Source organism: Talpa europaea (assembly GCF_964194135.1).
Source record: "Talpa europaea genome assembly, chromosome: 9".
Lineage (NCBI taxonomy): Eukaryota > Metazoa > Chordata > Mammalia > Eulipotyphla > Talpidae > Talpa > Talpa europaea.
The window spans coordinates 16087960-16101785 of record NC_140076.1 but is presented as its reverse complement, the minus strand read 5'-3'; the positions used below and the strand labels follow the sequence as shown (position 1 = coordinate 16101785).

Sequence of the window (13826 nt, the reverse complement as noted above, 5' to 3'; positions counted from 1 at the left end):
GATTTATCTCTTTTCTACGCGTGAGATAAAAATGCTGTTTTGTTTTCTCCTAGATTTTGGCATGCTTATTTCTTCATTTATTTAGAATCAGTTACAGTGTATGGATATTTTTCTCTTCACACTGAAACTCAGTTTTTCTGACAGTATTTTTAAATACTGATTTTTCTCAACTCATAAGCACTTTTTAGATTTGATCAGTGTTTTGGTATTTCCAGTCTCATGTGTCTTTTGTATTTTTTTTTTTTGTGGTAAAATATACATAACAAAACTGAATACTTAGCCATTTTTAAGTATACCACTCACTGGCATTTTGTGTCCGCTATCACCGCCATGCTCTGGTCTCTTCACATGATATACTTATACCCTCTAGTCTCCTCTCCCCCAAGATCCTGTTATTTTTGCCTGATATTCAGTTGGATATTTGTAGGGTTTGGAATAAACCTTTGTTTACTTCTTACTTGAAACCTAATGTATATCTTCTATAGATTATGAGGCCAAATTACAAATTTGTATCATCTTTGCCAACACTTGATGCTTATAAGCACTGTTTCACAAAAGACCACAGAAATGTTTTCTTGTGTTTGGAAACCATTTTTCCTAATTTTTATCTTAGAATACCTCCTGGTCTATAAATTAGAATTTATTTTGAACAAGTATCCTTAGGCTTTGTGTTTGGTACTTTGAGTGTGGGCACATTTATTTCTGAGTTCATTGATAGGCCCTTTAGAATAGATCAGTTATTGTTAAATAACAGTATTTGAAGCAATTGCCTTTAAGCAATTAGAAGAGTATTTTGTTTTTTGTTTCCATTCTTTAAGGCATAATTGTATTTACGAATACACACACACAATACATATATACACACACACATAAACAAAGCTTTGATAGGACTAGTAAATAGACTGCTAAAATACCGTGTACTTGTTGATCAAATTTATGGGCTATCTGTTTTCTACTTAGATCTGTGACAAAGATAATCAGTTAACTCCTGAATTCTCTGGAGTTTCTATAATCAAACCGTTTTGTTCTAGACACTTCTCTTGCATGCGTGTGTTTAATATCCCTTCGTATGTTGCAAGCTATAAATAACACATGGACCCTCAGCTCTTGCTTATGATCATACACAGTTGCTGGTAAGTAAATACTAGGATGTTGAACTTGGTACAAAATAAATCACTGGGTAGGACTCTAATTAGAGTTTGGAAATGAGAAGTTTGTTACTATTTCCTCTCTAATTTCTAAGACTTAAGAGTGAAAGTTATGGTTGCCATATTGTAAAAGGACCCTGCTTTATTTATGAGCATGTGAAATCACAATACTGTTTAAAATTGTGTACTTTTTTTGGATAAAATCAGTTCCTGTTTTTCATTGGCAGCATTTGCAGGTAAGGGAATGTAAGGTCTTAAATACTATTTCTGTTTTTAATTGTCTATTTCCCCAAATTTCTGTCCATGAAGGCATGTGGATACTGACAAACTATCTCAAAAAGTGGTGATAAAACAGTTGTATTTAGAAACCAATAAGAACTGAAACTAGGGCCTCCCTGTTTGTGCAGGTGGTTGAGCGCAGCGCTGTGAAACTGCAGCCTCTGCAGTGCTGGTTCTATCCCTGCCAGCCGTGGCGATACCCCCATAGCGAGCAGACCTCTCCTGTCTCGCCAGCTGCTCCCCTCAGCAGTGTATTTCTGTCAGTCTGCCTGTTCTGTTCCCCCCTCTGTCTTTGGTGGAGCCTCTCATCCTCCTGCTCATCTGGCCTGTACCCCGGTTCGTGTATAAATAAATAAATCTTTTTTTAAAAAAAGAACTGAAACTAGAAAATTGTAAGAAGACATTAGTATTTCAATGCCTTAAAGAGGTACTTAAAACATTAACTCTGCGTTTTGTAATTTCATTAGCTATTTGTCTAAGTCATGGTTATATTCACCTAAATTTCATGAAAAACCTACTCCCTATTGCTGTTTAAAACTTGTATTATTGGATATTTTAAAAGATGAAGCTCATCGTTTAATCTAAATGTAGAAAACTGTAATGTTAAACTACTGGTTAAAAAAAAGAAACACTTCATTCACATTTAAATTAAACTCTAGAACTAGTGCCTGGAAGTGAGAATACTAAGATTTTTATATAGTAATGTCAGACTTTTAAATTATTAAGCTATGGTACTGTGTGTTATATATAACATTTTTATTTAAATGTAACATCAGTATGTGGCACTTGTAGAAAATGTGTGAGGTCTTAATAGTAAAAGTTTTAGCACATATCTGCTAAGTGCTTGGAAAAAAAGATAAATATTTGTATTCTTGTATTTAGTCTGTTCTTACATTTCAGGTCTCAAGTTACAAATTACTGGAGGAAAGAAAGAAAACAGATATAAAGTAATATCTTAGATACATGTTGTGATGGGATTACATAATTTATAGTCATTATTAACACATTTGTGTACATATGTACTAGAATGTATGTTTGCAAACTTCCCACATATCACATGCCAGGGAAATTCCCTAAGAGTCTGTAATAAATCATATTCTTTCCTTGTGGATTGTTGTTTTGTTTTTTGGTGGGTTTTGGTTTTGGTTTTGGTTTTAAAATCATCAAAATTGTTAAGTGTTACTGACCAGTTACTTGACATTTGGGTTTTTTTCCTAAATATAGGGAAATCTATGTCCCCTTGGTTCCCTTCAAACAAAAAGCTGAGAAAATTGAGTAAATTGTTAAGATGGAAATGGCAAAGTGCTTATTTTCAGCCAAGAAGAATAGAAGAGGTAGAAAGTAATGTCTTCCAATTTTTCCTTAAAGATTTTCTTGCAACTTATATTGAATTTATCTTAAAAAAAAAAAAAAGGGAAGCTTGTCTCTTTCTATTCTGAAATCACTGTAATGTTACTGTATTTCTAAAAAGCAAAATTCAAAGTCTTAACAATTTTGTATGACTTGTAAGTTTATTTCCCTATTATTAAGTTCCTTACTATTTGTTACCTTTTAAAACCCATAACCTCTTTTGGTCAAGTAAAAAAAAAAAGTCTGTTCTTTTTAATCTTGTTCATATTTTTAAAATAAATTACTTCTTGTGTTTAAAAGCAAAGCACATGTTGAGCTTTTATATTTTCTTTCTTTTTTTAAAATTTCATTCCTTTTCTCACCCAGGGATAAGATTTTATAGCCCTTATCCCATGGGAAGAAATATCCCCTCCCTCTCCTTTTCTGAGAACCTACTAATTGTAGGCTGCAATTATTATAGTTATGGCTCTCAATTAAGTATTACATGAAATATTACCACTTTTAATGTAGGTGAGAACGCGTCACACAAAAATTCAAAAATGAGTTATTAAAGGCATTACTGCATTTCACTAGTGTTTTGGCCCTATTTTGCTGTTTCTTACGGAGTGAAGTCATATATGCACACTATGCCATTTATTTAGGCAGTACTTAAAAATCCCATAAAGATATTTCAGTTGAAAACTAAGGTAGATATAAGCTGTTAAAACATAAAAATGTTTCATCTTTCACAGTGTGAATCAGTTTCACGTCACATTGACTATGCTCTGCTGAGTAGAGCAAAACAAGTGCAGGAAAGATAACTCCTGTGAGCTTTAGTTGTTGCACTCTGTAATTCTGCAGCATATTTATCTACGTCATGTAGTATGAGAACTTAGCTTTTGAAGCTCTGTGTATTAACTACACGTGAGTTTATTAAACATCAGGTGCTTTTGACATTTAAACTTTTTTTTCTTTTGACATTCTAGTTCAGGACAGGAAGTAAAACTGTTTGAATTGGATAATTTTGCCTCTAATTGTATCTCTTACATGTATTTTCTCTCCTTTTCCCATTCTTTAATATGGCTTTAAAATCAAGTTTGTTGTATTGCACCAGGAAAAAGCAATAAAAGTAGAGTGAATTGGCACAAGTGAGGTTTTTCATTACTTCTGCAATAAGATTGTATATTGCCTGACCCCTACATGTTAAGCTAGTTCTAGTGGCTGTTAGAAGTGAAAACAAATGAACAATCACATTTGTTTCAGATAAGTTCTAGCTTCATTTTTGTAAATTAGAAGGGGAATTTTTTGGTTTTTAAATATATTGTCTTCTAATGTCTGTTTGTCTATTTCCCCTGACAGCGGGACATAGTAAGGTGTTCTTAACCAGTGGACATAGGACTTAGAGTCTTTTCTTTTTAGTTTGAAAATCAGGACTGGAAGAACAGGATCAGGGATGGTAAAGATTCTACTTATATAATTGGTCAGTGAATTTAGTGGCGCTTGTTATTTCAGATTAAATTTGGGTCTTAACTTTACATACTTATTTTCTTAATTCTGAAATCAAGGTTTCACTTTACTCATTTATTTTCATTAATAAATCCAGAAGAAATGAGTTTTCCTTTAAATTGATTACATGTCACAGATTGTGAAAGAATTTATTTTAAAAGCATTTAATTGATTTTCTAGTTTGTCCTATTTAAAGTGATTCTGTGTGTCCGTGTTAACTGTTACGTAAATGTTCCACATTAAAGCAGGTTAGATGTTATCACAGTTTACTGACTTACTAGACTAGTTTTTGTCATTTTTTAATGTAACTCTAATCCTAAAAAAAAAAATGTTTTAGTTATCTCCCCATGACTGTCATTGTCAAATATTTAATACATTCAGCACTATAGTAACCATGTTTTAAGTACAGCAGAAGTGGTTCCACGTGCTGGCTTTTGAAAGGTATTATAAAAGTCACTGTGTATACCTATTTTGACTTGGTACAGCATATCAGTTCTGAAAAGCCACGTGTAAGTTTGAGATTTGGAGATTGGAAAGCACGTAGAAAGCATGGGATAGCAAAATATTTAAACATTATTCTCTGATGGCCTCGATGATAGTGCTCTAAGAGTACATAAAGCTCTGAATCCCCACTCTTTTTTAAACAGACTGTGAAGACTGCTGAGAAGGACTTGGAATCCAGTCACATAAGCATAATAAAGAAATATTGGTCCTCATGGAAGAAGAGCAGGATTTGCCAGAGCAACCAGTAAGTATTTCTTTTAACAATTTAAAGTTGATTATAGAAAAGCTAATCTTCAGAGATTTTAAATATCTTGTTATACTACAGGTTCAAAATTAGAAAAAAAAAATAAGGAAAAGAGTGTGTAATATTTTTCCTCTAAAACAATGTTACATGTTTTTAAATTCATATTTTTCTAACCTAATGCAAAGTGGTCTGCTTAGAAAATTCAGCTCTATAGAGTAGGTGTCATATTTATAAATGTCATTTTAAAAAGTGACTGTTCTTACAGCTTTTAGAAAGCAAGAGGACAGCTTTATGCCAAACATTATATACCATTTCTGCTAGAAAATTCAGTTTTCTTTTTACCTAATTCCCTAGTTGACTTAATTTTTTAAAAAGTCATAGAAGACAGTATAATTTGACCAATAGATAATTCTTAAAGATAAATTTAGAGACTATTTGAATTTTTAATTTCTTTTAAGTATAATATAAAATAAAATCATTTTAAATATCCCTAAGTAATGGGGATTTACTGACTTGAGGTATTTCTTTTTTTGGTCTGTTTTTTGACCCATAGTATTTAAACAAGAAAAACAATAATAATCATTCTCTTAGGATACTTTTATGTATCTTAACTAACTTATCCTTAACTATAGTTAAAGGATCTTTTTTGTGTTGAGTTTCTTTTTCTGAAATTAGAAAAACACTGATTCAGTTTGCTATCCTAAGTGAGCCTCTTGTGTTTCATATTTTTATATTAAGAGAGAATATAGAGTGGCACACATTTGCTTCTCTTCATGAAAATCCAGCCTACATACATTTGAAATTTGAAAGCAGATAATAGGGCTTATTTTTCAGGTTCTAGTTGAATTATGTTACACAAGAATATACACCATCTTCATCAAAATAGTGAAGTCTTTTAATGTATTTTTAACATTTTGTTGAGAAATGCATGTGATGATTGTTTTGTGGTTATTTTTTTAGCCCTCTCACTTAAGGTAAGTATAAAACTAGGAAAACATAAGCAATTGTTAAAATAGTCTTTTAAAACATTTGATGTTTCATCCCCTATCTCTGGTGGAACATTAATAGTGAGGGAAATGGTAGGGTTAAAAATCATCCTCAGTATATTACAGGACAGGGAGAGGGGCACCCTAGAACTTCCAAACCTGCCTGTTCTAAATAAGTTCTGCCATCTGCTGCATCAAGACAAAACATAGAAGACCTTTAATGGAAAGGAACTTTACTACAGTTAGTGTGCAATACAGAAAAGACAAAGAATATAGTTTCCAAATCAAGCACCAAGTGTCCAGCCAAACAGAGTTGACCAATAGCCTGGCACAAGTCTAAAGCACCTTCCAGTGGGGACCCATAGAAAAGGGTCAGAAAAGCCAGACTAGTCTGGGAGGAAAAGATCAAAATCAGGATAAAAGTTGCCGTTGTTAACCTACCCACAGGTCTCTCACCCACATCTGTTTCAACCAGTCCAGGACCCAGAAGCAAGCACAATTTCTTCACATGTCTCTCTGCTCCTTCTGGCTCCCCATACTTTCTTCTTTCCCCAGTCTCCTCTCCAGGAGGAGACTGCTCAGCTCCACCCTCCCTTGGGTGGGGCAGGGAGCCTGGAACCTCCCCTTTTCTTGGGGACCACCCTCTTACAAGTATTGTATCTGGGATATACACTATAAGAACAAATAGCTGAATTAGAGATACAAAATGTACCAAGGAAAATTATGTCATTGAGTTTTTAATGTAGTAAAACTAAGGTCTAGTCAGTTTCAAAAGACTTGTGTGTTGAAGATATTGTTGAAATAAGGGCTTTGTTAGTTACTCTTTACCTATCTAAGGCAATGAGATGGCAAATCATCTTTTTTGTTCTGCTTTACTTCCCTTTCTATTCATTGTGTATGTAACACATTGTGCAACACAATGTGTAAAACTTGTTACTTCTGAAAAGGTGAGAAATTTAAGCACTTTAAAAACAAATTTTCTGCTGATTCTAAATAGGCTTCATTTCTTTATTGATTTGTACCTGGATCTTAATTTATAAAGATGACAAAGTGATAATAGGTACAGATAAGTGCCACTGGAAGAAAAGTTTTGTTACTCAGTTTCCTTGGAAATGAAAGGGATGGCACATTGCACAGGGCCCAGGGGCCATTTGGTCAGGAGGCAGAAAGAAGGCATAGGGCTCAGCCTTTACTGGGATTTGTGCAGGCAAGACAAGGCAGGAAAGGGTAAACAAATTAGGACTGGCAAATTTGAATTTTTTCAGGGAATTTTAGGAACTCTCACTTATGTCTGGTATCTGGCCCTGGGTTGATTTAGAGCAGAGGAAATACTGACTTGATGTGTAAGAGTTAAATAAAGAAAATGGTCTGGAGTGTGGACTCTGGATTGCAGGAGAGAGGAAATAACTTTGGTCCTCTGATTAATGGATGTCAAATAGATAAATATAGGATCTAAGAAAATACAGAACACTTGTTAACTATTAAAAATAAGGACAGAGAAAATAAATGTCAGATTTTGAGGACAGGAGCATTTTCGCAAACTATACTAGAGATCTAAAATTTGCATGGAGCGAATGATTCCATTCCAAGTTGATGACAACGCCAAAATTTTTAATCCTACTGTTTGCATGTATATGTAATGTTACTGATGAGCATTGTCATTGGAGTTATTTTAATCCCATCTTGCTTCTCTGGTACTTACTTGCTCTATCTTTCTTTTTTTCCCCTGTAGAACTAGGGTATAGGCACAACATGTGAAAGGTGAGAGGATTCATCAGAAACATAATGGGGAGCAGAACAGGTGGATTTACTGAAATACAGACCTAAGGGGAGCAGCAGACAAGAACAGGCGAGGTCTGCTGCACCATATATGGGTTAGCTCCCTGGCTGGGGATCGAAGTCAGGTGCTAGTGGTGATAGCACTGAGAATTAACCCCTAGGCCTCTAGGCAGGACTACTTGGTAAAGATTTGTTCATGTCATGTTCACGATGCAACATAAATCTTAGCTTCAAGTTCTGTCTTTCACTTTCCCTTACTATCAGTCAATCCTCAACCACCTGTAACCAGAAATGGCTCTCTCACCTGTCACCATTACCTTGCGATGGCTCAGTCTTTCATTCTCATCCTTCATCTCTTTCGCCTGCTCTGAAGCAGCTCTTACTGTTCAAAATGGAATGCTCTTAACCATATTCAGTTTTGGGGTGAGAGGTATAAAACCAAGATTGTTCCTAGCAAATAGGAAACACTTTAAATTTTTTCATGGCTGTCAAGGGTGCTCTCTGAACTCAATTTTTTTTGTTTTTGTTTTTTTTTAAAGGTTTATTTATTTATACAAGAACTGGGTTAGAGGCCAGAGGCATGGAAGGGTGAGAGAATTCACCAGAGACAGAGCAGGGAGCGGAACAGGCAGAGTGACAAAATACACTGCTGAGGGGAGCAGCGGGCGCGACAGGAGAGGTCTGCTGCGCCATGTGGGAATCTCCCTGGCCTGCCAGGAATTGAACCCCCACTGCAGAGGCTGGGAACAGCTTCACAGTGCTGTGCTCAACCCGCTGCGCCACTGGGGAGGCCCTCTGAACTCAAGTTTTAAGGCCATGTGTGCATAGGAAATTTTTTCAGAAAAATATACTACTGATTATCTCATGAAAGAATAAGGTCTTGCATATTTTTTATGCAAATCTGTATGGTTTGGGTTTTTAAAAATAATGAGCATGTGGTATCTTTATATGTACATTTTAAAAAGAAATTAGTAATACCTAATTTAGACAAAAGAGGTGGTACATGCTTCCAATCATAGTATACTCTAGGTTTAAGCATAGAAAAGGAGTAAAACTTAGGAAACGTTCTTAAAAACAATAGTAAGTACCTTAAGAACTTGTTTGGGCTAATAGGATAACGAGAAGACAGGAATGGAGTGGCAAAGAGAACTTGATTCGGGCCTCCCCGGTGGTGCAGCAATTGAGCGCTGGGTTGCGAAGCTGCATGCAGCTTCTGGGGCGCTGGTTCAATCCCCGGCTGCTCCCCGGGCCACCGGAGGAGGGTCCCACATGGTGCGCAGTCCTCTCCTGCCACACCTTCTGCTCCCTACTCTGACTCAGGTGAATTCTCTCACACTCCCGCGCTTCTGACTGTACTCAGTGCTTGTATAAATAAATAAATAAATCTTTAAAAAAAAAACAAAAAACAAAGAGAATTTGATTCGACCCCTCCTTTTTGTCTTTTCTATCAAGGGGAATCTTCAAATTGTAAAGGATAGCTTATTTGAATTTTTTGCAAAATATATTTTATTCCCACATTTATATGCAAATACCTAAATTATTCAAAGTATTTCTAATCTTCCAGGCTCATAGAGAAGTTTTATCCTGTAAACCTAGAATTTCTGAACATGATTGCCAAAACAGTATTAATCTCTGAAAAATCACAGAGAATGAGAAAAGTGAAACGTAATATAAGCAATTTTTTTTATTCAAAGATGTGGCAGGGAGCAATTAGATGTTAATAACTGTAGACTCTAGCGCTGGTTTAATGCTGTTTAATAACAAGCATTCTAAAAGAAATTATTGGACAGACTTATATTGGACACTTAGAAAATGATATAACAATCATTTTTTTTCTGATTATATTTTACTATTATTTTTTTCTCTGAGAAAACTCAACATTTTTATTAATAGCTTTAAAGATTTGGGTGGGCCTCCCCTGGTGGTGCAGGCAGTTGAGCGCAGCACTGTGAAGCAGTCTGCAGCCTCTGCAGTGCTGGTTCGATCCTGGCTGGCTGGCAAGGATCCCACATGGCGCAGCAGACCTTCCCGTCGCACCCGCGGCTCCCTCAGCAGTGTATTTCATCAGTCTGCCTGTTCTGTTCCCTGCTCTGTCTCTGGTGAATCCTCTCACCTTCCCGTGCATCTGGCCTGTACCCCAGTTCTTGTATAAATAAATAAATCTTTTTTTAAAATTTGTTAAAAAAAAAAGATTTAGGTTATGAAAATATATCAAATATCTGTGACAACTTGTGAGAAAAACTGGTATTTTTAAAGTAAGGTGTCATTGGGTACATATTGAATTTATTGTTCTTCAAAGATTCATAATAATTAAAGTACAGCACAAAAAAAATATTATTTTTGATCCAGTGCTATGTGTAATACTCTTCAAACTGTACACTCAGGCTGTACCGTCATCAGAGAGAGGATTTCCACATCTGTGGACAGAATTCTTGCATTTTGGGGGGCTCCCTGGTGGTGCAAGTGGTTTAGTACTGCACTGTGAGGCAATCCGTAGCCTCTGCAGCATGAGTTCGCTCCCCAGCTGGCCAGGGAGCAACCCAGATGGTGCAGGAGACTTCTCCTGTCTCGCCCGCTGCACCAATCAGCAGTGTATTTCAGTCAGGCTGCCTGTTCTGTTCCCCACTCTGTCTCTGGTGAATCCTCTTACCCCCCACACTCCTTTGCATCTCTGGCCTGTACCCCAGCTCTTGTATGCATAAATAAATAAATCTTTAAAAAAAAAAAAGAATTCTTGCATTTTTTTTTGAAGGTTGTTTTTGGTAATATAACAGTTACTTTTTAAATCTGTGTTTTTGTTTTTTTGAGATAAGCAGATTAAGTGTGGACTTATTACTTGCTAAAAATATCCCTCTCTCCCCAAAAGGTTAAATATCTCATATTTTACTTTCTGTCCTTGTAGTGTTATGACTATTGTGTCCTGTGTGGATGAGGGATTAAAAAGATTAAGTAGGTGAAATTTTCTTCATTTAGGTTTTAGTATTAGAAATATTATGAAAATAAGTACTTTTTGCATCTTGTAATTTAGTTTTTCACAGGCCCAGATTTTTAGCATCTTTTAATTTTTCTGATTCATGAAATTACCACAGAGCTAAAAAATTATTTACAATAATTTAGTGAACTTTAGAGTGTGGTAATATCATGGGACCTTCAGAGTCTGCCTTTGGTCTTCATTTTCTTTATTTCATCAACTCGAGTTTGTTATTTCTACTGAGACTAATCCCAATTGGTTTTTAAAAAAAAATCATAGAATGTTACTTAGGGCTGTTTAACTGGGGAGAATATATTGTCACCATACAGAACATTAGAGGGAAAAAAAGCAAAACATTAGAACCACTATCTTACTTCCAGGAACTTTTTCACTGATTTTCAACCCTAGTGTCTCCCCACATTCCTAGGCCACCTTCCCCTGCCCCCACCCCCCCGCCCCCCCATACAGAAATTGCTTCTTGGTTCATCAGCTGCCTTTTTTGCCATCTCCTCACATGGAGATGGCAAGGGGTTTCTCTGAGGTCTCTTTTACAGGGGCCCTAATTCCATTCATGAGGTCTATTCTTACGACCTAATCATCTCTCCAAAGCCCTGTCTCCAAATATCATCACTTTGGGACTTAGATTTCAAAATATGGCTTTCAGATAAAGAGACATTCAGTCTGTAGCATCCTGTTTGCACAGGGAGAGGAGAAAAACTATTAAACATTGATCAGTGAATCTTAGCTTTGGAAGATAATCTTCCCTTTGGTTCATCTGTTTCATTTTTGGCACATAAAGAGCAGTATATACCTCCTTTCCCCAAATACCCCTCTTAAGGGCACAACCCCAAATTCTATCAGTCCCTGCGTTCTTGTCAAATCCCAGGTCTCTGATGCTCAGTAGTTTTTACTGGATCTATAAAGGACATTTTTTGCCTCTCAGTATAAGCCACAGATGCTTACCTTTCTGGTAACTTGGTGTGCTTACTCTCACTCTCTGTGTGCTAATTTCCACATGTCAAGTTCTTGGAGTAAAATAATTAAATGACTGTTGATAAGCATGATCAGTGGGTGCTTTGGGGGTGGAGAGCTATGCGACCACGTCTGAGGTGAGAAATCCTATACTGTCAAAAAATTAACGAAGTTGTAAAACAGCGGTACTTCATTAAAAAAAAAATAGTTTTGTGTCTGAGATTTCATCTAGGTTATAATCCAGCCTTTCTTTCCTCCTTCAAGAATGGAATGATGAGCTTCTCTTTGTTGGCAAGTGATAAATTCTAACAAAATCTTCCTTTTTATACTTTCTATGGAGACTTTTGTTGGATTAATTGTTCTCGGGATTGCAGATTATCTAACACTCTGTGCTTTAGCCTCGTGCTTAATTTAAACTTAGAAGTCAGGAGGCCTCCCTTGTGGCGCAAGGGGTTAAGTCTCAGAACTGTGAAGCTATCTGCAGCCACTGCAGCATGAGTTCAATCCCTGGCCAGGGAGCTGACTCACATGGCACAGCAGACCTCTCCTGTCTTACCTGCTACTCCCCTCAGCAATGTACTTCAGTAGAGCTGCCTGTTCTGCTTCCCACTCTGTCTCTGGTGAGTCTTCTCACCCGCCACACCACTGGCCTACACCCCAGCTCTTGTATGCATAAATAAATAAAATAAATCTTTAAAAACAAAGTAGGTAATTGTATTTTTCTATACATATGAGGAAACATGTTGAGAGGTAAACACATTCAATGAATTAACTGAGCTGAGACTTGAACCTGGCTTTTGCTGTATTCACAGAGATACTCGGCCATCACTAGAATCAATTTTAGAATATTTTCATCACTCCAAAAGAAACTCCATACGCACTAGCAGTTACTCCCCAATTTCCCTATCCTATCCACCCAAGGCAACTGCTGATCTACTTCTGTCTAAGGATTTATCTATTTGTGGACATACCATGTAAATGGAGTAATAATATGTGGTCCTTTATGACTGGCTTCTTTCACTTAGCATAATATTTTTAAGGTTTCATCCAAGGAGTGGCATGTATCAACACTTATGTCCTTGTAATGCTGAGTGATAATACATTGTATGGACTTATTTATCATTCATTTTATTTACTGATCATTATCTTATTTATTATTTTATTTGCCCATTCATCTGTTCGTATACTCTGGGGTTGTTTCAGTTTTTGAGTTATTTTGATTGAATAGTGATATTTGGAACATCCATGTAAAAGTTTTTGTGTGGACACATGCTTTCACTTCTCTTGGTTATATAGCTAGAAGTGAAATTGCTGTTTTATATAGTAAGTATGTTTCATATTTTGAGTAACTGCTAGCCTGTTTTTAAAAGTGGTTGCCCTGTTTCACTTTCCCTAAATTTCTGGATTGTATTGTTCCATACTTTTATAATCTGGTGAGAAATGTATCCTTTGAGTTGATTTACAGGCCTCTAGAGCCAAGGTAGCACATGCTTCCTATTACTGATTTACAGGGGAGCATAATTGCCCAAATCAGGGTAAACAGTGGGCCATGAGTGGTAAAAAATTAACTATTAGCGTATTTTCCTACCTAGCCCTTTTTTTCTTTTTTGCTAGACGTGATTTTAGGTATATTTTCTCCACTTCTATTTGTATTTGTTCTTTACAACTGGATTGGAACTGGATAATAAATAAAAAGTGAAAAAGATAGATCTTATTTCAAAGTCCATTGTGATATATTCTTAAATTTAGCTCCAGGACCTTTGGGGGGCGGGGCGGTGTTCATTAAATTTGTTGGCTCTGCAGCTCTCATAAAATTAAGACTATAAGTTAGATTCCTCAGTGCTCTAATGGTCTTTGCATGGTTTATTTATTTATTTTTTTTTTTGTGGCACCCTCGCAGGCGGCCAGGGAACCGGTGCTACAGAGGCTGCGGGCAGTCTCGCAGCCCAGCGCTCAACCACTGCGCCACCAGGGGAGGCCCTGCATGGTTTACTCTTTGCAGGCTATAGACTATGTTGGTTACTCAGATAGCCAGCTCATAAATGAATTACTTTCATCCAAAGAGGGCCTTTGGATGAGCTAAACCTGAATCCACCCCCACTATTGGA

The 13826-nt window shown here is 36.3% G+C and overlaps 1 protein-coding gene across 6 annotated transcripts in view; it reads left to right on the top strand.

Annotated features, from left to right (window-relative positions):
- Positions 1-4917: 4917 nt before the first annotated feature.
- EYA3 (EYA transcriptional coactivator and phosphatase 3) overlaps positions 4918-13826 on the top strand; it is a gene marked incomplete at both ends in the record, with an annotated part of 65076 nt that continues 56167 nt past the window's right edge. For 5 of the 6 annotated variants that reach the window (XM_084243882.1, XM_084243881.1, XM_084243879.1 and 2 more), the window contains one exon: positions 4978-5010. In XM_084243882.1, the coding sequence (XP_084100008.1) occupies positions 4978-5010 (33 nt within the window). Of the gene's footprint in view, positions 5011-13826 lie in introns of all 6 variants that reach the window. The other variant, XM_084243884.1, reaches the window with a different exon arrangement.